The sequence below is a fragment of the Pocillopora damicornis genome, chromosome 14 (genome assembly GCF_964200805.1).
Source record: "Pocillopora damicornis chromosome 14, jaPocDami1.2, whole genome shotgun sequence".
In the NCBI taxonomy this organism is placed as follows: Eukaryota; Metazoa; Cnidaria; class Anthozoa; order Scleractinia; family Pocilloporidae; genus Pocillopora; species Pocillopora damicornis.
In genome coordinates, this window is record NC_142683.1 from 5139992 (window position 1) to 5166334 (window position 26343).

Below are 26343 nucleotides of genomic sequence, written 5' to 3' on the forward strand. Positions count from 1 at the left end.
TGGTATACTGTCATTTCCTTACAATGAAAAACAATCTAATGACTGTTCTCATCAACTGCTTTGTGAAAAATGTATGGATGGGTTGAAAAATTCAGGGCGAACCAGGTGAGGTGGAATAGTAACTTTAGATATGCCCAAAACATCGATGTTTTATCGATAGAACAATTAAAATAATTTAATTTTTAAATCATTTAAAGGTAAAAATAAAAAACCTTGTTAGAACGAGGATGAATGAATGAAGTAACTGTGGAATTCTTTGATAAGCGAGTTTCGATACGTCATTAAAATAACTTAAAGTAGCGTCTGAAAATAAATCTTTTTTGGAGGCTTGAAAATAACTTTTTTAAATATCAAATGCAGCATGCCATTTTATCCTATTAAATCTGAGTCACAATCATAGATAAAAATTTTTTTATACATATTCATGAATATCTTCCATATGTCTACTTTTGAATCAATCTGCAACTTAAATAAATAACCCAGTCAACTAGTTTCCGAAACCCGTGACCATGTCACCATGAAACTGTCACGCGGGCAAGGCAAATGGCCGAAAAAGTAACGACGCCCAATTGCAACATGGAACGCTCGGAACAAAGTTCGATGACGTCATCTGAACATGTTTCTAAAAGGGATTATCTGGAGTTGAGAAACTAAATTAGACTGAGCTTAAGTCATCCTTGTTTGTATTTTTTGGGAGTTGGAAGTTTTGAAGGAGCGGATCGTGGTAACGACTCTCCATCACAGCCGTCGGTTAGTCTTGTCATGCAAGACACTATGAAAAAGAGAGCGCGTTGCGTGACGGCTGCAAAAACCAGGTCCTGATCCAGCTTTCAAACAACAGTCATTTCTTTTATAAATTTTTTTTTCCTGCTCTAGTCTTTCTTTTCATCGTTATCAGTGGCTTCCCCTATCATCTGCTTCACCTGCTTGCGTCCTCGCCGATGTATAAGCTCCATGTAGGCTCGTCCACCAATTATACTGAGTAAGAGTCCTGCACCCATTGAAATGGCTATCCAAGCAGCAAAGCTTAGATAGGGGTCTGGAAATAAGAAATTGGCACAAATGAAATTTACATGCTAAGGTTAAGTTCACTAGGTGTATTAGTAAAGAAGAAAGAACAGGACGGCCCTTCAAATAAATGATTATAGGGATTGTAAACACCGCCCGAAATTTAGTTGATACGGCTGAACCAAGCTGTGCGTCACTTGGATAGAGGTCCTCCCACCCCGACCGAAAAAAAAAAAAAACAAAAAGAAAAGAGAGAGAGGTTGTTTTGTAATACGTCGAAGAAAAGCCAGTTTGACCTAAGAAATTCCCATCAAATATTTTGACTCACGGGGGTAGGTGGTATACTGAAATTTTACCCTCGCCCTAACATCAGTATTCATATTCTTCATACTGTTCTCTGTACATGTACTAAGGTGCTTACTAGGAGAATTTGTCTAACAATCAAGAAATTCTTTAGTTGATGATCATTCCCTTTCTTCTCGTGACATTAATGTGTGATTCAGAGGTGATATTGTAAGGAGAAATTAGAAGCTGAATACTCTTAGGGGTTAAAGGGTTAAAAGAGATATGTCCTCACCTCGGCTCTTTTCACAGACAAATGGCAGCGCGATCTCGCAGTTTAAGTCAAACCAAGTCACTTCACCATTCCTGATATGGATATTAACACAATCCTCGCCATCGCACCTCGTTGGTGCACCGCTGTCATAATGTTTGTCATTTGGTTCGTCTCTGTCCCAGTTGAAATATGAAGTTCGGTTGTTGAATTCTCCTTGGCCTATGTCGTTCCATACATATATCCCTGCATATACAAAAATCAATCATTATCATTATCGTGAAGAGGAGATGAGCTTGCGCATTTTGTATCTAAATCTGGTACGTCTAACTGAAAGCCCTGGAGACCAATGTTCGACTTGTCTGAACGGATTTCCTCTTATTTTTATTCCAACAAATCTCTAAAGAAAAGTTTTTCAGGTGTTTTTAAGGAAGCAAGCGAAAACAGACGAGCCCGTTGATTCAAAATACTCCACTTTAGAAGGACTGCAGTAAGCCTCGATTTTGTGTTCTAGACCCAGTCCTCCTAACTTGTGTCCAAATATATCTTACAACAGTTTAATTGTCGAATTTTGCGAAAAACACTGAATTACGCACAGGTTACCAACTTATGCTGTTAGATTCCAAAATAAAACGCAAAAAAAAAAAAACGTTTTCAAGCCTATGACAACAAAAGGACATATCACATAAGATCAATTCAATCTGGTGCGAGAATTCGTCCGGCAGTTACTGAACAAATTTCAGATGCACTCTACTGTGCTTTATTAGACCTGTCCAAGCAAGAGCTAGTGCGTTCAAAAACACGAGCCTTTCTCAATTTAAAGAAACTACCTTCCCGATATTTCACGTTCGACCTGTGTCCCATCGTATGCTTACCAGCTTCCACTCGGTCGTTAAGTCCAATCCATATATTTGTTTTTATCATATCTCCGATCAACCTGTTTTTTGAGCTACTAGTTATCTTTACGAGCCTAGCATTGTTGTCTCTGCACTTCTGTCGCGCCCGGTCCCATGTGACAGTCTCGCGCGCGTACCAGTAACACATACCATTACCTGGACATTCCCAGCCAGAGAGACCTGAGGGGAAAACACGAAGAGGAAGTTTGCATGTGTCTGCCACATTCAGAGTGGAGTTGCGCTGCTAGACTGGTTTCCTGGAAAATTTCTTGATGACTTCACTGAAGCACTTCTGGGGAAATATGACCCCATAAATATTATTCTTAACACATTTTGACGTCATCTGCGACTTTTTACTGTACGGACTCACGACAGTATGGAATTTATTTTTTAAGTGTTAATGCATACATTTTTGTCGGGAGGAAAAATTTGGTGAGAACATCAGTGACACACGTGACTGCTTCTTGTTCGTTTTTACCACATTTTGACGTTATCTGTGATAAATTACATGCCAGTACTCACCTTTTATGGACTCCCTCTCACATACAAAATTCCTGTGGGCTATACAAACCGCGTCGTTCCACTTCTTATTGGTGGTTTTCATCTCAACACAACTCTCTACGTTGCACTGTCCGTTAAAGTTGTTCGGTTCAGTGTTGGAGGGATTGGTTTCGTCCCATGCAAAATATCTTGGTGTGTCAAACTTGTTGTAGTTCCACAAGTACCGTGATTCTTTACTTCTGTCGTTCAATCCAATCCAAGCACCGTCGCCTGACTCAAGAAGCCCTCCTACAAATCTGCAGATAAACACGAGAAAAACATGACGCAGTAAACATGACGCACTTGGTAGTTTATCACAGCAAGAGCTTATCTCGGTTTTTCAAAGCGAACAGTAGAGTTGCAACTCTCCTTGGATGTTACATCAGTTCTCAGTGCATTGGAAGTTCCTAAACCCAGACCGTAATTAGTTATTTCATGTTGTAAAGAGCCGAACTGCCGTGCGGTAGGTCGAGGGTTCAAGACTCATATCATGTAAGGTACATCATAATATCCTCAAATCTTGTGATAGAAGGAATATAACGAGAGCAGCTAAGATAAAAGGAATGTCAAAACCAGCAGGACGATTGTAGACAATATTACAGGTTATAAAGAACTATTAAAAGATAGGGTAATTTAGTTTATCAACTGAGTTGATAACGTAAATTGGCCACCTTTTCAAGCGTGAGCCCTTCATCAGAGCGAATGACGGAGGGCTAACGCTCGAAAAATCAGCTTTTAAACTCTTTACGGTGGCCAATTAACGTTATCATCTCAGCTGATAATCCTAAATTACCATGTTATACTCTTCCACCGACGCGGCACCACAGTTTCTTTAGAAACTTTCCCCCTTTACTAAAAGATCGATTACAGACAAATGCTTACAGTCTAGGTTAAACAAACGTTTTCATTTTTTAAGCTTTCCTTCTCTTGCCGGCGCTGTTGCTTGTAAGCTATTGACTGGAATAATACAGAAAAAATAGAGATATGCTATCTTTTAATTATTCCTAATTTAACAATCTGCTAACGTAGCGTTTATTAATTAAAGGTAGTTTGTATATTAGTGTTTGATGACGTGCCATTTTAAATTACTACTTCCGTGTGTTGCAATGGAGACGTGCGGAATGAAGTTCCACGTTTTTGGCATAATTTTAGCTGTGATATCAATGCTACATTATGGAATGCAAAAGCATATTGTTACAAACACTGAGTGCTACAAAGGTAATTACAAATAATCCATTTTCCCCTAAGTTTATCTGAGAGGGAGATTTTTTTCAGTTTCGCAAATTACAGCAACGTGGCAAGAAAGGAACTATTTGATAAAATTTTCCGTCCTCACCCTTCCAAGAGAGTATCAAACTCTAAAAAGTGATAAAAATGCTGTAATAGCACGCGTTAAGCAATCGGAAAAGGATTTTGCAAAGTCATCGAAAGAAAATTACATTTCTGTTCGAGGCCAAAGAGGTTGTGTCTTAGTTTTCCTTTTCTCGTACACCAATCGTTTAAGACTTTTTACGACTATCATAAATTTCATTTTAACTTTCCAATGAATCTGACGCAAGCTTGAGAATACTGACATTCGAACTGGCCTTCGAATGCGTGAAGAACTGTTGTTTTCAAAGAACTCCTTCTAAAGCGCGCGCACGGTGTACGTCAGTTTCAATAAAACAAAAAACGTCCATTATCAGAGAGCTTACGCATCACGTTAACAGAAATAATAATAGGTAACAATCCAGTTTCCCGAAGTCTGTTTCTGATATATTGCTGTGAACGCTGTAAAGGCAAAAGGTGTTTTATGTTTAAAATTTAAAACCAAATGCTGCACATTCGATGGAAGAGACGAGAAGTATTTTACAGCATACAAATGCAGCAAGATAAAATCCGTATTCTGAGTGAGAGATTTGGGCGGTTTCTAAAGCAACCTTCGTACAGTATGTAAGTGAGTTTAACCATTCTCAATCGGCGCGTAAGTTTGCTACCAATCAAAAGTGCAATTGTGGGAAAACAGAGTAGGAAAGATGGTAAATTAAGAGTTCGGTCTTGGACATGGACAAATGACGAGCTCCCACGAAGAGTTTGACCATCAGATTTTGCGGTCCGATGTCCTACCACAGAGCCGCAGAGAACTCGCTATTGAGCTATAACGTAAAGTAAGAGTTCGATTAAAACAAGCTTCCTTCATAATGCCAGGATCAGCAACGTCAAAACATTTGAACTAAACATCTGACAAATGAATAACATCAGGCTTTCTCTATTTTCTTAACTTGACGATCTGGCTCAAAAATTGCCACCGTTCTTCATTTTCTTTATGCAAATCCTTTGTTTCCTTTTCAGCACTGTACTGGATGATCATTACCATGGAGTTTTTCGCCGCAGTAGTGGCGGCAATCAAATTTTTCTGGTTTGATCGAGGTAAAAAGACCAGGTAATTACAGCAGTTTTACACTTTTAAATACATGTCAAATAACAGTAATGCCGCACAAGAGAGTACAACAAGACTTCACACGCAGAATGTAGCAACAAATTACCTTTATCTGAATGTTTTCAGAGAATGTCTTCGTTCACAAACTTTAAAGTTAATAGCTGTTCGCAGGGTGACAGAAAGTACAGCTCGACAGTTATGCTCACGTGTTTAATCTGCATTGTCTCCAGTCGCTCACAAATGATTCAGGAGAGTTCAATTAATCATCAAGGAAAATTGCATTAAGTATCGTTCCTTGAATTCTCCTACACCATTGTTTCTTTCACTTACAGATGTTTAAGTTGTAATACACGAAAAGTTTACCTTACAACGTCCTACATAATTGGTTATCATTACTTTTCCAGACGGTCCAAAGCAGAGGAAGAACCAGTTATTCCACGGGGTGCCCAAGACTCACGAAAAGCGAGACAAAGAAACATTAAATGCATGGCTCGCAATGCTCGATTGGCCAAAGAAACACTGTTATCTGGTGTACGTATTTGTGTGTTAGACTGGTTTCAAGGACTGAATTCTAACAGAAACTTTGATGAACGTGTCGTATTGCTTTGTTTCATTCAGACTGCAGACTGTTTGGGCCCACGCGCCATTCTCCGCGTAACATCAGACAGACATTTGAGAACGTCCAATCAAGCGTCGCATTCTGTCGCGTACAACGAAGAAAGCCTTTCTACTTCAGAGAAAGATGCATCTGTCCTTTTAACACCAAAGAGATATTACATGCCTCTCACTTTCCTTCAAGGCGTATTTAAAAGAGCCCGAGAATTTGGGAATATTACTGAAAAGAACTCAGAGAGAATCTATAAACTCAGCATAGCTCGAGTATTGAGTATACAACAGGAGACATTCGCTTTCGTCGACGAGCGGGAATGCCGAGTCATATCTAGGCAAGATGTGACTTCGATCATGTTATTCAATGCAGAATTCGACTGTTCTGGATTTCTTAATATACCTCGACACATTAAAGACAGAGGTTCAAGAGCACTAGTCCTGCCACTTAAACAGGAAGAACGCACCTCTCCGATGCCTCCAAAGTGCGACGTCACTCGCTACTATTGTTGCGTAAGCTTGTCTTTAAACGATAGTGGTGTTAGACAACAGCAAGTTAGGTGCAAAGTAAGCAAATACTCTTTTCTTAGAAATTTGTCCCTGTCAACTGACATGGGTGATGCAGGAAACTTTGTGAAACGCATACCCCAAGCCATTCAGGAATCTAAGAAAACAGAAAGTCCTACGGAAAGGCTAGCTTGTGGTTTTGCCCTCTTTGATGCAAAAGTATCATCAATCTCACATGATACGATATCGGATGACGAAAAGTCACGCAGTCACGCACCAATCGTTTCCTTACTTTCCACTGTTCCTGGGCAAATGTGCCGACAGGATTTGTCACGTTTTGAACAAAGGGAAGACACCAACAATTTCGTGGAGTTAGGAAATGAATATGAAGTTCTTCTCGGTGGAAACAGTAGTGGACTCTGCATAAACCAGAAAAACGTCAACAGTGTAGGCCAAGCACTACATGATTCAAATGCTCACGTGAGTCACGAGCATTTTAAACTGAAAGATTTTGAGAGAGGCTTTGATAATGTGGACAGTAAGTTCCAAATAAACTGCAACTCAAACGATAAAGACAAAGACCACGTTTCAGTGGACGACATCCACTCAGAAAATGTATCAATGTATGACAATGAGTCGAGTGACGTTTCCATGTATGAAAGCGAGTCTGATTATGGGTCGGATTACGAAACTGAATCAGAACGTGAACGGGAGCAAGTCGGGAATAATGACCCTGAGCAAGTGCAACAATACGAGCAACATAATTTTCCCAACGGAAACGACGACATGGCAGAATACCCCGCCCTAATGGTTCCCTTAGTACATGCCATTCCTCAGCTAGTACAGGCGCACACCTGGCCAAATGCGCCAGTCAATGCACAGGGAAACCAACCAGGACCTCAAAACGATGCTATTGCCGGGCAACTCGTAGATGAGGCACTAAATGTCGAATACAACCCACAGGCACTCCAACTCAATCCTGTACCACAGGACGAAGCTGCAGAGCAAGGGGTTGGCCAGCAACTTCCTGATGCTCCAGGCCGTAATCTGGCTCTATTTGGCCCCCATGATGACCTTGCAAACGAAGAACCACAGGATGAAGCTCCCATGGGAGCCAATCTTTTATATCATCCACTTCCTCCCGTAGAAGATGAGATAGAAGCAGCGAATGGAGATGGTGAGGTTCCAGGTGCTGTAGTAGGCAACGAGGTTGCCTTGCTGGCAAATAATGATGTAGGTATCGATGAAGCACCACCCTTCGGAGAGGTAGTACCAGCACCACAGGCACCTCCACAACAGCCACAAGGGCAAAATCTTCCCAATGGTCAAAATCCTCAACAAGGCTATTATCCTCAACATGGCAACCAGCCTCAACAGCAACCTAATACCGCAGGGCCCCTCAGAAGATTAGCTGCTGCAGTAAGGTATGTAAAGCGCAAACTAAGGAGGACTCATAATGCAGTTCCAATGTATGTTCTTGGGGCCCCAAGAGAAGAGCGACTGCCCGCTGGTTTAGAAGAGGCTCCTCCTCTTATCGGCGTGCCCCACCCTGAAATTGATGAAGAGACACAACCGACAAGCTTCTGTGGTTGTTTTGCCTTCCTTTTCCGACACCATGAGCATCCTGCACAAGGTTATCCATCACAGAATGAGCAAAGGGAAGAATTTGAGGAGCAGATAGCGTTGATTGGGCTGGATAATCAGGGCATGGAACAGGAGAATGACGAGCATGACATTGCGGCCGTCGAGCAGCCGATGGGAGTTCCTGACGAACAAATAGAGGCGGTTGCGCCTCTTGTAGAAGTAATCTAAAATCTTCCTCTGGTTACCGTAAAAAAGCTGTATAACAATTAAGGAAAGCGAACAAAAGCAGATGGACTCAAAGGTACAAAAGAGAAACTTGTTCTCTGTAAATATGTTTTTTTTTTAAATTTTCGTAGTATCTGTATGCGATGCGTGCAATGATAAATATAATAATAAATAAAGATAAATTATGAGTACAAAACCATTTTTTCCTTCATGCAGAAATTTGGGAAAAGGGGAGGGAAGGGTTACCACCAACATCATTAATTTAACCCATTAACTCCCAAGATCTCATGAGTAATTCTCCTTACTGTCTGCCAAATGATTCTTATTATGTTAGTTTTGAGAATTTGGTATCAGATCAATTACTAATTCCATAATTGATATTTTTCTTTATTCTCATCACTTGTCTTCATGATATTGTACAGATATAGTAAGGATAAATTCTGTCTTGATCACTCACGGGAGTTCAAGGGTAAATCAGAGCACTCTGAAATTGTTCCAAACCTAATGTCCAGTCCGTTTACTTTCCACCTTCCCGTCAACAAGACGAAGCTTCCTGAACCGGAAGATGGCAATATTTAACAGTAGGTTTGTATTGGACTGACCAAATTGCTATTTCAAACAATTTTCAAAGCAAATATTCACATGTTTTATCGATATAAAGTCGTAAAAGATGATACCAAAGGTAATCGTGAACTTAATCAAAACACTTCTTACCTATTTTCCACGCTATTGTCGATGGTAGCAAGTTTGGCTCCAAATAGTCCCTGGCAGTAATAATACGCGTTCAGCCAAGTCTTCGGTTTAGAGAAATATCGGTAGCACTTGCCATTGGAATAATGCCAATCTTTCAGACACATGGCTGGAAAGAAACCAGAAAATTGTCTTAGATGGGGAAAAATGCGAAAACAGTGATATCTCAAAAAAACAAACAAACAAACAAAATGAACCCAAAAACAAGACATAACAGGATAACGAATGCTACATGAGTGAGCTGGAAAGGATGCTTAGCGTAATTATAATTTTCAATAAAGAAAGGAGGGAAAGGAAGAGAAGTGAGCAAAATCACACGGAACTGTATGTATGTATGTATGTATGTATGTATGTATGTATTAGCGATATTTAGACAGACTGGCTCAGTTCAGCTTTAAAGCTGGTTTAAATGAGGGCCATATTAAGGCCAGACCACAACATCGGGAACTTCGTTCACAACTCTTTGCGAATCAACCTTTCCCTTTTTCCCTTTCCCCTTCTCATTTCTCCGTGTCCATTCTCTTCACTCCCATTCTCCTCCTTATTCTATCCACTTCTTTAAACTGACTACCAAATTTTTCCTTCAAATACATATCACCTAACTCGGACTTGAGAGGGGCCTGGAACGGTAGAAAGGAAAAACAGGAACCGGAAGATATACTAAGGGGTGTCGGTGGCAATGATGCGGCCCCTTTAAAAATAATTAAATAAACTTTACAGCAACTTAGAAAAGAATGACAAATATCGGATGGAAAAGGTGAGGAAATCTAAATTCTTATTCCGCGGTTTTTTTTCGTGAGAATCAAAGGAGCAGAATTTGCACTTACTTTTACAAGCTTTTTCACAGCCGCTGAGTTCAGTCTTTTTCTCATTTACATCGCAACCTGTAGTAATAAGAAATCGAAAAACGGCAATCAAAGTACTTCATGGGAAGGATAGACGGAATTATTTACAATGCATCTAAAATGCAACGCAAGTTTGAGAAAGAGCTCTCATGGCATTTTAGCGAAAAGAGAAGTTGACGCCTAATGGCGACCAAAGATTTCGAGTAGATTTAAAATGTTTCTTTACCTTTTACTACAATCCAGTGCCGAGTTATTTCTGATCCACCCTCAGTTTGTATCGTGGATGAATAAAGGGCCGTATCTGATTCCTCCAGTTGATTAATTTTAAGAGTTTTGCCCCCATCTGAGATAACAAAGCGGTCGCTACTTGGCAAGGGTTTTGACTCGCGCGTCCATGTAAGTGTACCGTTCACTCTGAAGTAGTGTTCACCTTTGAATGTGACACATTCTCCTCTCTTCCTTACTTCAAGCTTTTTTTCGATCAATATCACTTTCTCAGCTGCAAAGAGAGACACGAAGTTTTCGTTTAATGTGCGTATTAAATTTTTGTAGTATTCTTGGACTTAAGTGTCTAAAGCTTGTGGAACAGAACCACGGTCCCTCTTATCTCTACCGCCATATTTGACCCAAAGCAAACTTCTAGAACTTCATGACGTAAGATGTAAGCAAAGTAAGTAATTTTTCAATCCGGTCAACGATAGCTTGCAGAGGTAAGGTAGACAACTTTAGACGCTGAGAAGTCGTGGAAATATCACCGATGCTCTTACGAAACACCATGGATATCATTTAGTCAAATTGATATTTGTGATCTTAGATAACATCATCGTTGGTGGAGAAATTTATTTCACATACTTATAGCAATATAATTTCTAGAATGACAATTTGATGTTGGGTTACGATTTCTCCTTAAAGTAATTTAAACATCATATGATGTTGTAGTGATTGTGTAAATGCACAAGGAACCTTATCGAAGACAATCGTACGAGCTGATGGCATTAGTCTTTATTCCTGTAGACAATTAAAATTTTGTAGACAATTAAATATAGGCCGATACAGTTCTTAATTTCGCCATAAGGCTTCGATACGAAAAATATCACGCTCTTACCTTGAATAATAGCCGCAACGTTTAACAGTGCCAGCAACAGGAAAAACTTCATCGTCATACGCCGGGCCGCCAAACTTCCAACTCACTACGACTGATTTGATTTAGAGTTGAAAATGCCTCTCTTTTGAACAGAACACAACAACGTTGAGTTTAGCTGCTTCCGTTCCTTTGGCTCTTATGGCAAAAGTATTGTTCGAAAGTTGTTCATGTTGTTATTGAGACCGTGAAAATACTCAAAAGCGAGAGTTTCGAAGCGCTTTTCATATGTTGTTTCATGATGGAGAGGCTAGCAACTTGGGAATGTCAAAGACAACTGCGTTATTTTTACGTCAGTAACATGAGAATATTTGCTCTTACAGCAATGGATTACTCCTTATCAATTAATAACTTAATCAATTACATATTAATTACGGCTACTTTACATTGCTGTTCTTAGTCACGAAAAGAAGTATTGTCACGTTCGACCGTCAGAGTGCGTTTAATCAAATCATGTCGATCCCTTGAACTCACAACCCATTAAGAAGTGGTATTGGGAGACATTTTCTTGTTCAATAATTTTACTAATGCTAGTTAATCGACCCAAATACCATTTTTGGCTGTGAAATAAATATTAATTATCTGGCTCTGTGTTCTGTCTTTCTCCGCTCAGATTCCGGGGCCAGCGAGGCAAACCCCGAAAAAATAATTTACTGGAAACAATGTCCCATTTCAAGCATGAAAATTAAAAATAAAGTAAATTAAAGAAACGAAAAAAAAAAGTGATTCGCTAAGCATCGTTCGTAAAATCCGACAACATATCATTTCCCGTGGTGACGAAGACGAACCGAAGAATTGCCGACAGACAGTGGACGAATGAAGCGAGGTTACAAAGCTTATGCCGAGTATTCAATGTTTTCAGCTGGTTGTTTGCTTCAGTTTCAACAACAATACGTGAAATTATTGTGGAGATTTACGGAAGACGGGAAATACATAGAGTGGGATGAATATCATTTAAGGTATGTTCTCAGAACAAAATATTTTGTTTATGACACATTCCGCGATCTAATTGATAGGTTATGGTCGATCGCATTGTTAGCCGACATACTTTGGGGATTGCAAAATATTATTTCTTGTTTCCTAGTACGTTTTCCTCGCCGTTGGCGCGAAGGACCTTCGATATATTTATTTCAAGTTGAATTTGTAACTATGTTACAATCAAGGAGTCTTGAAAGTGTCATTGATTTTCGTAAAAGCGCTCTAGAAGCTCTGAGAGATGTTCAGTTCTTTTCAGAGATGTTCAGTTCATTTCAGATATCAAAAATTTCGTTTTCTCGCCCAAAATCGTTCTTAGTGAATTTCATTTAATAATCTGTAATGAAAATTTATTCAACGTTTACTCCACATATTTATAGAAATTGCGATTCATGATTCAAAAATAGCTTATTCTTGTGGTGAAATACAACCCGAACTATGGCTATAATCGATCAATAACAAAACAATTATTAACGCAATTATACACCAGTATTCAGTGGAAGAGACGTTTTGTTGTTTGAGAACAGGAATATCAAAATAAGTTTGCAGTCAATGAAGAACGTTTGGGCCTAATTTTGCACAAGATCACCTTTATGTACTTGGGAGTGTGAGGTCCTACAACCTCGTGATACGGAAGTACAGCTCTTGCAATTTATAGTTTGTTTTTGGGAAGGAGCTTTCGTCTTTTGACAGAGTCTTGTGAAAATTTGTGCAGGGGATTTACATATTTACTGTATTAATTAACTCATCTTTCCTTTACAGACTTGTACATTGGTCAGCTGATACCTTACATCATGAAATACTATAGACATATTTAGTTGTGAAAGGAGAGACTTCCTGATAATTTGAAGTATGGAAGGAGTGATAGAGTATTTTGACTTGCCCTTAAGACACCATAATATCTGTTTATGGTGGATCTGATCAAGAATGAAACAAAAATTGATACAAAAACCTTGATTTATTGATTGCAATGGGGGGAAGCACTTCCACTTTAGAGCAGAGTTCATCGGAACCAACCCTTGTGCGTGTGCCTCGATATACCTTGGAGGAGAAGAGGAAAAAACAATCAAAATTTAACACCCTTAAGAAAAAGCTCTCAAGGAGTAAAAGTGGTTTCAAGAGCCATGATCATGGAAAAATGCTACGAGAGTTGACACAAACATGGACAGTTCAGGAGATCAATGCTTTAGTTGAAGAATATGAAGCAATGATGAATGTAAAAGAACTAAAGAATCAGACCAATCTTGTAAGGCAATCTGCACCAAGTTTGAAGAAAGACCTTTTACGGCTTCTGGAAGAAGGGATTTGTGCTGACACAACACTTATATTTGAGAACACTCAATTCCATGTCCACAAGGCTATTCTTACATGTAGATGTCCTTATTTCAAGGATCTTTTATCACAGCATACAGAGCAGCATCCTGTTATTCAAATGGAGTTTAAAACAGAAGGAATGACTACAGAAATTTTTTCAGCTCTGCTATGTTACTTATACACAGGAGATTTTATGACAAAAAAATCAGGCTTAGAATACATTGATGTTCTAATAAATTTGGGTGAAGAGTTTGGCACACCCAATGTTTTGGAACAGGATTTAAACTTGCTTTTCAAATGTGGTGAATATGCTGATGTCGCCTTTGTTTTTCCTGCTCAAGACTCTTCGGACACATACGTGGCTGCAGATGGCAATGCAATTTCTGATCAGACATATGAGATTTTGTGCCATAAAGCTGTTCTTTGTGCAAGATCACACTACTTTAGATCACTTTTGCTCAAATCTGATTTGGGCTCTAATGATTATCTAAAGACAGGTTCTGGAGTGAAAAGACTTGTTTTAGATGAATCAGTGATAACTAGGCAGTACACTCGCATAGCTTTACAATGCATGTACACCGACTCTGTGGATCTGTCGTCTGTAGTTAAGTGGAGCTCTGAGGACAGGAAATATTGTTCACCCAGAACTCATAAACTTTTGACATCAGCAGAAATTGCCATGGAAGTATTTGAAGTGGCAAGCTTTATTGACTTACCAGTACTGATCCAAGGTAAATAAATTTATTTGTTCATTATAAAGCCAAGATCACACAGATGACTTAACAGCATGACAGGATATTGTTATGTCTGTTTTGTTGTGTTACTTAAGTAGGATTTCACTGCTATCATAATGATGTGATTATCTTCCTTATTTTTACTTGGTTATGCCCTTATGTCACTTGTATGACCTATGCTTATGTTGTATTGCGTTACTATTACAGAAATATATATTGGGTGTTTAAAATTATGTAAGGTTAAAATGGTGTCAGTTTTGTTTATTTTTAGTTTTCTTTGTTCTTTAAAAGACCTTACTAATGTACCTGGAATGAAGGATATAGCAAATCAATCTAGTTTGAAATCATTTGACCTGAATGCAAATTGCTTTGAAATACAAGATGTACAAGTTCACACCATGAACCTGACAATATTGTGATGTTCTTATGTTGATATGCTGAAAAAAATTTGTATTTCACTTGCCTTCAGCTTGTTAGTTACAATCTTTTTTGTGTTCTTCTAACAACTCATGGGGCTTATTACACACCTATGAAGACCAACTTAAGGATGAAAACCATAAATCATTCTTTTTTACTAGCTTATCAGTTTATTCAAATTACCTCCCTTGGTTTTTTTGCAATGTCTGTTTTATCAGGCTGCGAAGACATCATCTTGGAGGAATTATCTCCATCCACTCTTCTGCCAACGCTGGAATGGAGTTCCCTCCCTCATGGATCTGACTGGGTCTACAGGCAAGCCATGCACTTCCTACAGGAAGAATTTGTCAACATCGCTCAATCTGACATGTTTACTCTGATGCCAAGGAAGTATTTGATAGAGGCACTGAAATCTGATTTCTTGCAGGTGTGTGTATGTAATCTTTTGCCAGTGAATTCTGGTCTTAGCCCTTTTACACCTCAGCAACTGTGTAATACAAACACTTCATACTGCTCTCCACATATTTTCTTTGGTACCGACTAAGAGAATGTTTTTGACAATCCACAGCTTTAGGTGCTACTGTTTTTTTCATTCTCACCATCTTAAAGTTCAATTTAGCAGTGAAACTGTGAGGAGAAATTGAACATTTCCTACTGTTAGGAGTTAAAGGGTTTATAATATGCAAAAAAATTGCGTGCATCTGACTGACTGAAAATATGCATTTTCATGTAACATGAGTGCAAAGCTGTAACACATACTGTGAAAAGTCAGGCTAGGTTAGTTTCTCCTGAACCTTTTTTTGGGCTACAGGGAGCTGTTGAATTTTAATTTAAAAAATCTGTTAATAGTATTTTATTGTAATAAATTATTTATATAACTTGTTCATAGGTCACATTACTTACCATAGTCAATGTAATATTAGTGTCCTCTTTCATTCTTTCTTAGTTGTTACACAGTATTGATCAATTTTTCCTCCTTTAGGCATGTGAACACAATGTTCTACTGTCTGTCATTAAATGGGGTGAGGCACAGGTCATTCGTCAAATGAATGAACAAGGTACTGACATGAATATCATTTCTGAAATAAAAACTGTCATTAAATTATGTTCTCCTTTTCTCAAATCAATAATCAATCCATGAATCAAGGTCTATCATTCAACTGTAATGTAATGGATGGAGGTTAGTGATAACATGTCCTTACTAAGGCTCACCGTGGAGCATTCAATGTGAATTTTTTAAGGTGCTTTTTTTCTTCACTGTTGTTGTTTTTGTGGAGAATAAGAGAAGAGCTAAAAACTAGTGAAATATCCCCAGGTGGAAATCTTATTAAGATCTTACTAAGATTCTTGTAAGTTTCTTACTAAGATTCTTATTAAGATTCTTAATTAAGAATCTTGTAAGACCTTACAAGATCTTGTAAGATCTTGTCACAAGATTCTTACAAGAATCTTGTAAGATCTTACAAGATCTTGTAAGAATCTTGTGACAAGATCTTACCTGATCTTGTAAGATCTTACAAGATTCTTGTAAGAATCTTGTGACAAGATCTTACCTGATCTTGTAAGATCTTATAAGATTCTTGTAAGAATCTTGTGCCAAGATCTTACCAGATCTTGTAAGATCTTACAAGATTCTTGCAAGAATCTTGTGACAAGATCTTACCAGATTCTATAAGATTCTTAACTAAGAATCTTGATAAGTATCTTAGTAAGAAACTTACAAGAATCTTACAAGATCTGGTAGGATTCCTGTGACAAGAATCTTAATTAAGTACCTTCACAAGTTTTCAAAAGAACTTGTTAAGATTCTCAACAATGTCTTAATGATCTCTAAAAGAACTTACAAGAACTTGTGAGATTTTCAAACAACTTACAAGAATTTTTGCAGAATCTGTAAAAATTCTTAAGTATTATATTTTTTTCAGACCATAGTAGGTAACTGATGGTTTATGCAATATGCAGTAACTGGATGATTGAGGAATGGAGATCACCACTAAGAAAGAATTTCTTCATCCAACATTAAGCAAAATTTATTGCAAATTCTCAACACTGTGAAATTAATTACTAAAAAAGATCTTGATAAGAAACGTTAACTGGTAAACATGCACGATTTAAATGACAACTGTACAAGAAGAGTTCTTGTTCTTCCCTTTGGTGTGTTTTAAAAATTTAAAAAAACAATTGTTTTAATTGTTGGAGTCATTTGACAGTTTGATTTGAACTACCATAGTTATCCTTGCACAAAAAAGCCATAATAACTAAAGGCATGTCCCAGTTTTAAATTGTTCTTCGTTTGATGCAGCAAACGTGTTCAAAGAATTAAAGCTCACTATCACTCATCTCAGTTGGCATTTTAGTCAATTTGACAGCTACTTGACAAGCAAATTTGCAAATATTTCAATTTTGTACAAATATGGACCAAGCCTTAGTTCATTCAACATTGCCCTCTACATTGTGAACTTTTCTCTTGGAATCCAAGCAATTTTTTTTATTCAAGTAGAGCCTTATTTGAGACCACCTCTTATTCATTTAGGCATCACCAAATTTCTGTTTTATGGCTCCTGTGGGAAGAAAAAAAGAAAAAAAGAAAATAGTAATTTGTATACAGGTACAAAATATACTAAAACCTTGAGAGCATATTTTTTAAAATCCCTGCCAGAGAGGAGTAATAGCAGCATGGTTTCATTGTGAGGAGTACTTACTAAGGTAGAGGGGAGGAGCTTCTCAATGGTTCTCCTTGATCACCATCATGCCTCATCTGTACGCAAAGAAAAGGAGGTAGTGACTATCTTTAACAAGAATTTATCATCTTGAAGAGCAAAATTTTTATGCACAGGTTCCCAGTTATGAATCTTGGCAATTTGCACTGCCCAACTCCAATCCAACAAACTTTGTTTACGCTTTGCACTGCTGAAACAGCTATTCCAAATTCCCACAAAAAGTTGATAAATGAAAAATTACCTTTTTACAATCAGGAGTTGCCACCCTTCTATCCCATTTTGTGCTTGTAGCATCAAGATGGGACTCAAAGTCTACTTTATTCAGGATAAAATCATTTTTACAGGTGATCCTATCTCTCCAGTTCTCCTGTGAATATGAATTGAAAAAATGTTTACATTTGTTGAGCAATCCCTCCACTGAATTAAGTTTCATTAACCTTTATAACAAAGAAAATTGTGAGAAAGGGAAGCTAGGAATCATAACTCAGCATCAAATGAAAACCAGAAAAAAATACACACACATTCACAAAACAAAACAAATAAAAACTAAACAGAACCAAACAAAATACAAAAAATGTTGCATGGAATTAATACAGGTATAGAATGTGTTAGAGTAAAAATTAACAGGATAACAGTGCCAAAATTCTGCCTTAAGCCATTTAAGTCAATGAAGTCTTGAAGGAGGGGGGGAAATGAACTATCATGCACCAACATTGAATATTTAGAGTTCTTACATCATCAGAAGAACTTCCCATTTTTTGGTAATTTTTGTTTGCTTTGGGAAGATTCCCATCACTGTGGACATGGTCGTGATAATCAAACCCAGTTTGGCTTTCATCATCATCATCATCAGTGGAAACTTTTAAGTAGAACGTGGCAATTTATAATTCATTATTTGGGAATAAAGTAATTCCATAATCGATTTCGCGTTGTTATTGCACCCTTCTAGTTTAACTTCTAGTGGTTATTAGTAAAGCCGAAGACAAATTAATTGTTTATTGTGAACCATTTCCATGCGAGACGACTGGAAGCTACGATGATTCTGCCTACAACACTTAAATCCGGAACAATCTCTCTTTTAAAACTGACTTGAGAGAATTGCTACAAGTGCAGTAAGGTTAGCAGCCGCCGTTACGGGGTTTTGATGATGATAGCGTTACATCTCTAGTCAGTTTCCACTCAATTCTAAACAAAAACGCTTCCTGACGAAATCGAACCCTAACGATATTTTATGATTTGCCTTATATAAAAATACCGTGGCCTTGCAATTACATAAACTTATCGTCACTTTTTTCGTCCCTGCTAAAAGAATCTAAAAAGTGCGAGAAATAAGTCTATCGCATCACCTTCCAGATGTGTAATGTTGATAACGTGAACTTAATGAATAAAAGTCAGTAGCACTTACCTTCGGGATGATTTGCCTTCATTTGCTTCAGTTGCAGTCGTGCACTAGTTGCTCTTTTGGAAATCTTCTCAAGATACTTAAACTACCAAGACCAATGTGTTCCTTGAGTTATGAAGCGAGTGTCGTGCACAATCATACGTGTGCTTTCTATGTGCTTAGATGTGTAAACTATTCACCTGAGACCACTTCACGTGACAGAATAAAACAAGGATATCGCAACCTTGAATGTGTAATCGTAGTGTTCTTTCACAAGAAAAGCAAAACGCGATTTATCTTCTCTGGTGTGCTGTAAACTCATGTTACTTACCGACTGCGTCATTTTCTGTATTTTAAGCGACAGTAACATTAGTGATTTTGCAAAGAACTTGGCTTGTAAAATCCTAATTCTCGAGATCATTATTCTTCGCCAGGGCTTTAGACACAATTAAATTTCGCAACGAGGTAGATAACACTCAACCAAAGTAAAATTTCTGTAGAACTTTGCCGAAACGAAATGGCGCGTGAACGGTTGACAACAACGGTCGAGTGAACAATTTGTAATTTTGCGCCGGCCGTAGCGGGAGACTGGGGAGAGCCTTAGTGAAAGTACAAAATGTCACGCAACTCTCGCAAGTATTTTGTAAGTAACTACCTATAAACTTTTTAAAAATACTTTTAATTTCTGCCATCTGACCGGTCTGCAAATTTTCGACGTTTATTTGTTAGTTATTTTGTAAAGAATTTGGTCGGTAAAATCCTAATTCTCAAAATCATTCTTCTTCTTTAGGGCTGTAAGGGACAGTTAAATTTCGCAACCAGGCAGATAACACTCGACCAAAGTAGAATTTCTGTCGAACTTTGTCCGAAACGATATGGTGCAAAAACGGTTAACAACAACGATCAAGTGTACAATTTGCAATTCTGCGAATGCGCTGTGGCGTGGAATGCCTTGGTGAAAGTACAAATTTCGTGCAACTTTCTTGAAAAATATTTTTACAAGTAGCTAGCTATGAATTTTTTTTAAATACATCTTTTCATTCTGCCATCTGTCTGCATACTGCCATATTTTTTTTTCTGAACCATATCAGCGAAAGTCTCTTGCTTGTGGAATGTGGTGACATTATCTATGGGTGTCTTTATGTTCAAGGCAAAGATGGGAAGGTTTAATCCCTTTCTAGACACTCCCTATGAACATGATTAGAGATTATTTAAACTAGCTGTTCAGTATATTTCATAATCAATCATCAAATGTAATCTGAAAAGTCTGTCCAAATTTAATCTGTTGATACCATAATTCCAGAGGAACAATTACCTCGTTAGAAAGCAGCTGCATGTGTATTGTGTTCTCGGGTCTGAAATTTGCACACCATACCATAGAAGCTTACTTGACGTTATTTGATCCCCTTTTGGACATGGGATTTTTCACATCATGTGTGAGAGGTTTCAAGCCTTATGCATCCCCATGCTCTCTTATGAAAAGAACAGGATAAGCATTTCAAGTTACTCAAGAATGTACTGGAATGAACTTGATAAAATCTTGTCAAGAACATTTAAATTCCTACTGATCTTAAAATTTTGATTCTTACAAAACTCTTAGATGAACTTTAGATGAAATCCTGTCTAGAATCTTTATGATGTTACATTTACAAATCTTACTTAATTATTAAGATTCTTGACAAACTTACCAAGATCTTGTCAAGAAGCTTGTAAGATCTTCCTTTTCTTAAAGATTAGGATTCTTACAACTGAGATTCTTAAGTGAACTTTATATGATGTTGTTAAGAACTTTCAAGATCTTAAAGCCCATGTGTTGTAAAATTTTTTTTAGGATTCTTAAAAGATTCTTAAATAAACTTAATAAGATCTTGTTGAGAACCTTTCAAGATCTTAACCCCCATTTCTTGTAAAATTTTGTGAGGATTCTTACAAGATTCTTAAATAAACTTAATAAGATCTTGTTAAGAACCTTCCAAGATCTTAATCCCCATGTGTTGTTAAATTTTGTCAAGATTCTTACAAGATTCTTGTATAAACTTAATAAGATCTTTTAAGATCTTACAATGCTCAAACCTGGTTAAGATTTGTTCAAGAAATTTGGCAAGATCTTATTAAGATTATTAATTCTTAATAAGATCTTAGTAAGATCTTCATCTTAATTGCCATCTTATAAGATTCTTACAAGATCTTCCAAGATCTTACAAGATCTTCCAAGATCTTAATAAGATTTCCACCTGGGTCTCTACTGGAAGGTAAAGGGGTAGCAACTCAACACTGGTTGAATTATGAACATGAAGTAAATAAGTAAGTAACAAAGGAAATAACTATATTTCAACTTCGGTTGATGTGGCCAATTAGGCCCCTAGCAGTACATGCTAATATGTGCAGAAAAGTATAAGAAAATAACGAGGGGAAAAAAATAGTTCAGGATATCAAAAATGATCAGTTAACTTCTTTAACCCTTAAACTCCCAGATAAAATTTGTAATTCTCCTTACTGTCAACCATGCAATCCTTATAATGTTAGTTCAGAGAATTTAGTATTGGATCAACTACTCATCCCCAAATTGATATTTTTCTTTATTCTCACGACTTACTTGGTTGATATTTTATTGATATGGTAAGGAGAAATTCTGTCTTAGTCACTCATGGGAGTTACTGGCTTAATTAAGTAAACAATCCTAACTCTTAAAATTATTACAGTGGAAAAATCTTAGAAGACTGTACAATACAAATGTACATTACAAACACTCTCAGTATAACTGCTATTGTACTATCGATTGTATTTTGCACTGGTATTCAGATTATTCTCTTTTATTTTCTTTCCCAGAATATCAAAAAATAATATGGCGACCATTTTAAAAAGAAGAGTATTAGTACTGATAATTAACACCTCGCGTTGGGGTATAATTGGAAGTAATAATACTATTCTAGGTCAATCAGAACTGTGCAGCTCCTTATTCACTTAAGCATATACATAATTATATTTAAGGAAATGAACGTTATAAAGTCTGTCAAGAGATCTCAAGATCTCATCGCCTGCAGAAAACTAGCAGTATGCAGTCGAAACGTCACGATCTGCATCCGAAGTGACCATATCGTGAGACAAACAATTATCCTTCTCTTCTGGAACTGTTATTTACCACGATGACAAACCCCAACCTGTTTTGCGTCACAAATCTTTTACATTAGTTTCAGAAGTATTCTTTTCTGTTCTTTAAGATCCAGTCCAGGACAACAAAAAGAATGCTAAGCGACGTGACATCGATAACAAACAGTTGAAGAGGGTTCTAGCAGGCGTTATCGAACATGTGCGAATTGGTCACGTGCTTCCCCCACACAGCGAGCTCCTGGACGGGGTGTTCCGCAGGGGTCTTGTTGACCGGGGCATGCCCCTGGATATTGGCGAAGGAAATTTTTATCCCAATCTGCCTTGGATGAGGAGAAGAGAAGAGAAGGACTTTGTCAGACCAAGGCTCTTCTTGCCTTACTTTGAAGAAGCAAAGGTAAAAATTCTCTGAAGATAATTTGTTGTAATCAGGTGCGTTGATAATGTGGATTGGCCACTCAAAGAGTTTCTAAAGCTGACGTATCGATCGAGCGTTAGCCCTTCGTTAGAGGGAAGCGCTCTTATTTTATACAGTACCAAAATTTCGTTTGAAACTTATCCCCTTCATTCATTTGCAATATATCTTACTTTTAGTACATCCACTGTTGGTCTGAGGTGATCAGAAATCGAAAAATAAGAATGTTGGCATTTTAATTGACATCTTGTTTTGGCAAAAGTGTTAAAAATTTGAATTTGGGATGGTATTGACTTGGAAAAGATAATCTCTAGTCAGAGCTGTCAGTAAAAGCTGCTAGCTGGCAAACAGCGCCGGCTAGTCTTCCATCCTGAGCCAGTTACTGAGATCACTTTCACCTCATTTTACCATTAGTGCTGGTGGAAAATAGTACATTTATTAAAATACCACAGATACCAGCAACCATTTCCCAGTTATGAATTGAACTGAATGCACTATTTACTGGTGACAGGTATAGATGAAGGAATAGATTCTTCGTTCAGACTTTACTTGGAATTGGGTCAGGCGAACTTTTTGAAACGCTCAGGACATTAAATAAAAAGCCCCCATTCTTGCGTATAATCTAACTAAAAAACATGGTGTCCAAGGTAACTAAGCCGCCTTTTTTTCTTATTTGCCATCTGCTTTCCAACTTATTAACAATCCTGACTAGTCAGCTTAAAAGATCGTCCAGGCCGGTGCTGCACTTTTGGAAATTTTCAGCTAAGGTGGTTGTCGCACAAAGACCTCATTGTGCTCGAATTAAATTTTGCCCTCCTTCCGTTTTGTACGCCGGCTAGAAATTTCAGCTAAGGTGGTTGTTGCCCAAAGATCCCATTGCGCTCGAATTAATTAACTTTCCCTTCCTTCCGTTTTGTACGCCGGCTAGAAATTTCAGCATAGGTGGTTGTTGCCCAAAGATCCCATTGCACTCGAGTTAATTAACTTTCCCCTCCTTCTGTTTTGTACGCCGGCTAGAAATTTTCAGCCATGGTGGTTGTGGCACAAAGATCTCATTGCGCTCAAATTAATTGACTTTCACCCTCCTTTCGTTTTGTAAGCCGGCTAGAAATTTTCAGCCAAGGTGGTTGTGGCACAAAGATCTCATTGCGCTCAAATTAATTGACTTTCCTCCTCTTCCGTTTTGTGAGCCGGCTAGAAATTTTCAGCCATGGTGGTTGTGGCACAAAGATCTCATTGCGCTCAAATTAATTGACTTTCCCCCTTCTTCCGTTTTGTAAGCCGGCTAAACATTTTAAGACATTCTCACTGTTGCAGGCCATCCTTGAGGAACACAAAGAAGCGGAAAAAGAACTGATCAGAAATCGTATGTCACGTGTACCACACAACATGCCTGACACATTGTATATGGTGGAATCGCACAAACGAACCTACACTGCGCCAGCGATCTCCTTCGCCTCTTCGGCAGCGGGTAGATTGGAACGAGACGAACGACGTCCATCAGTGGGTTTGGGCTCTAATAGGGATGGAAATGAGTTGGAGAGATACATGAGATGTGGGGGAATGAACGAAGGGTCTCCCGGTATGTTGGCTGTTTCTGTCATCCTTTGTACCAATCAAATTTCATTCAAAGCTTGGTTTAAGCTATTACGCACTTAGTCGTCCTATTTTTCGGTATTCTGACCTCTAAGCTGAAATCGTGATGTCAACAAAGGTTTTGTCTCCGGTTGATAAGTCAGGTCCAGAAGTCCATAACTTCTTTGAATAGATTGGGAGTAAACATACTGAAATTTTTGCACTTCTCTCGAACCACCGGGCTAAATATTTCTTGCGAATTTTTGGAAATATTTCGTAGTTTCTACATTCCAGAACTATATTCCAGGAGAAAGGGAAAGCTTGTGTTTTTTTTTTGGTCTACGTAATTGTGTATCCTTTTGTTTATCTCACTTGGTACCGTTTTTCTTTTCCATTTTAGATGAAAGAGAACCTGCCGTTAGTGGCACGCCAGTTACAGGGAGAGAGTTTGCTCTCCCGGATGTAGCCATGGAGACGCCTTCATGTATTCCGGATGTTTACCTGCACAGAGGAGCGGGCCCTTCTGCTGAGGTGAACAAACAAATCACATCAGGACGTGACAATAATGAGCTTGAATTGACTGGTTATCCATAAAGTATTCTCTTTTTTTAAACACATCTTGTCATTCTCTTTACAGATATACCCAGTACCAGACGTTGCCCTACCTTCCTCTCCTACGTCCAGTGTGTCTTCGTCCTCTGGTGGAGTTCCCCCGGAATATTTCCATATGGACCATTTGTTGGAATCTTTAGATGATGACGGAACAAGTGAAAGTAGCTGACACTATGTGGTTAAAACTCAAATTACCGTCATTTTTAACCAGCAACCAAATTAATATTGTCTCTTACTTTCCAACAAGTATTCCCAATCCTTGTCAAGATAAATTTAACCAAAGGTGTTATCTTGTGACACTCGAGTGAATCCTGCTGGACTCTGATTGTTTGTCGAACTCGGTTCTTAAACTCTGAAAGCCCCTGAAAACAGAATAATATCACTTATTCAACAATATTGAACGAAGATTGCGGATATTGTATGCAGCGACAATCGGGAAAAAAAACCGTGATTCCTTACACCTACTGATTGACGAGATTTGACTCGATTGTCTTGCCCAACAACTGACGCAAATTTAGGGGAAGTGATAACCTTTTGGTTTTAAAATGAATAATTTCATTTCCAGGTCTAAAAATTTGCATGCCATAGACACTGACTGGAATGGATTTTTGTAAGAAGAACAAAACAGAAATATTTCGATGTAAGATTAAAAAAGTGAGTCTTTAGAGAGGCCGCGGAAGTCGTAGAATCCTGAGCGATAGAGAGAGCACGATCCATTTTCAGTGATTCATATGTACCTTCTTATCAAACAAACAGGCAACAAGCAAACTTATCTGGTAGAAGTTGTTATCCTGATCTGACACCAAATCCTCGTAACTTATTTACTAGAAAATGTGTACCAGCTAGTGAGGAGAATTAACCATCAGATCTTGGGAATCAAAATGGTAAGGCTCTGCAGTCCCACAGAAACTTTGATTTCCGTTTAATAAGTCAGGCAGTAGTTAGCTTGCCCGTGAAACCAGGCCACTTTGAGAGGTCTCATTCGCGAGCTGGCGGGACAAGACATCAATATGTCTGAGAATGTACTTGATCTTTTTAACTTAAAAACAAAGTTATTATCATGTCAATATTTCAGTTTCGTATGAAAACTTTGGATCAATGTTAGTATCTGAGCAACTTTCCACCTACCCCTCCCCTAACCCAGCATTGATCCTAAATTGTTAGCAAGTGACTGTCGTTGGGTTAGGGGAGGGGTAGGTGCGAAGTTGCTCAGATACTGACATTGATTCAAAGTTTGACAATGTGGTAAAGGGAGTAAACACAGGTTGAATTGGTAAATTGAACGTGGTCGGGGCTTCTTCGCTTAGCTAATTACACTTCACTTATTTTTATAGTTTTGTATTGTTATTTTTCATATTTGTCGTTGATTACTTTCTGAAGACATTTTAATATTGCTACTAAATCCTACAATATCTTAAAAATTTAGAGGGTATGCATGGATTTAAAAAAAATTGAACGTCATGAAAATTAATAAAAATATGCATATCGAAGAATTTTTTTCTTTTGCTTTTTAGCATTTTAGCGTTGTTCTCTCACGGAATATCTTGTTCCTAATGCATTGTTTTGGTACAGAAGACGCACCCAGTAGATTTCAGTTATTTCAGTTGCCTTCTAGATATTCGTATGCTTCTCAATATCTCGTAATATGTCGGTTGAAACCACAACTGTCCATCGTGGTTACTGACACTTAGAAATGTTTTCTTTGAGTTTGACGCTAACACGTTTGGGAATCGCAGGGGTCTCGACAATGGTGACTTTTTCCATAATGAGCGCTGCTGTTGGTGAGGGAGCGGCTGTGCCGTAAGTCGAAATTCAAACACGAGAGTTTGTTCACACGCAGGATTGTACTCTGAAAGATCAATCCAGTAAATCTGATCGAGATTTGTAACTGAATGCACAGGCTCTCACCAACTTTCAAGAACAAAATTATATCGCGTTCCGAGTAAAAGTAAAGAGGAAAGAAAATAGAAAAAGGGATTGAGACTGAATTCCTAATGCAATTAGAATAGTTTTGACTA

At 38.0% G+C, this 26343-nt stretch overlaps 2 protein-coding genes and 1 long non-coding RNA gene across 3 annotated transcripts; 1 reads left to right on the plus strand and 2 right to left on the minus strand.

The window, feature by feature from the left end:
- Positions 1–148: 148 nt before the first annotated feature.
- LOC113676796 (C-type mannose receptor 2) lies at positions 149–11412 on the minus strand. Its single transcript, XM_027193508.2, has 8 exons — positions 11039–11412; positions 10160–10432; positions 9916–9972; positions 9053–9197; positions 2980–3254; positions 2437–2637; positions 1586–1807; positions 149–1039 (listed from the first exon to the last, which is right to left on the minus strand). The coding sequence occupies exons 1-8, from the start codon at positions 11094–11096 to the stop codon at positions 873–875; spliced, it is 1398 nt and encodes a 465-aa protein (XP_027049309.2). The 5' UTR covers positions 11097–11412; the 3' UTR covers positions 149–872.
- Positions 11413–11906: 494 nt separating this feature from the next.
- On the plus strand, positions 11907–25815 carry LOC113676794 (BTB/POZ domain-containing protein 7). Its single transcript, XM_027193506.2, has 8 exons — positions 11907–12033; positions 12812–14094; positions 14733–14941; positions 15497–15572; positions 21837–22120; positions 23456–23720; positions 24114–24244; positions 24351–25815. The coding sequence occupies exons 2-8, from the start codon at positions 13020–13022 to the stop codon at positions 24492–24494; spliced, it is 2184 nt and encodes a 727-aa protein (XP_027049307.2). The 5' UTR covers positions 11907–12033; positions 12812–13019; the 3' UTR covers positions 24495–25815.
- LOC149034120 (uncharacterized) lies at positions 16888–19185 on the minus strand. Its single transcript, XR_016182829.1, has 4 exons — positions 18640–19185; positions 17476–17601; positions 17217–17272; positions 16888–17075 (listed from the first exon to the last, which is right to left on the minus strand). It is a non-coding gene; the product is annotated as an uncharacterized LOC149034120 (long non-coding RNA).
- Positions 25816–26343: the final 528 nt, after the last annotated feature.

What these genes read in the sequence shown, in the direction of transcription:
- LOC113676796 (XM_027193508.2), bottom strand. Translation starts at nt 11,096, where the DNA reads ATGACGATGAAGTTTTTCCTGTTGCTGGCACTGTTAAACGTTGCGGCT. An exon ending in GACAATAGCGTGGAAAATAG is followed by an intron (nt 3,255 to 9,052) that starts GTAAGAAGTGTT and finishes GTTTATCTGCAG; the next exon opens with ATTTGTAGGAGGGCTTCTTG. An exon ending in TGAGAGGGAGTCCATAAAAG is followed by an intron (nt 2,638 to 2,979) that starts GTGAGTACTGGC and finishes TTTTCCCCTCAG; the next exon opens with GTCTCTCTGGCTGGGAATGT.
- LOC113676794 (XM_027193506.2), top strand. Translation starts at nt 13,020, where the DNA reads ATGGGGGGAAGCACTTCCACTTTAGAGCAGAGTTCATCGGAACCAACC. An exon ending in CTTACTTTGAAGAAGCAAAG is followed by an intron (nt 22,121 to 23,455) that starts GTAAAAATTCTC and finishes TCACTGTTGCAG; the next exon opens with GCCATCCTTGAGGAACACAA. An exon ending in AATGAACGAAGGGTCTCCCG is followed by an intron (nt 23,721 to 24,113) that starts GTATGTTGGCTG and finishes TTTCCATTTTAG; the next exon opens with ATGAAAGAGAACCTGCCGTT.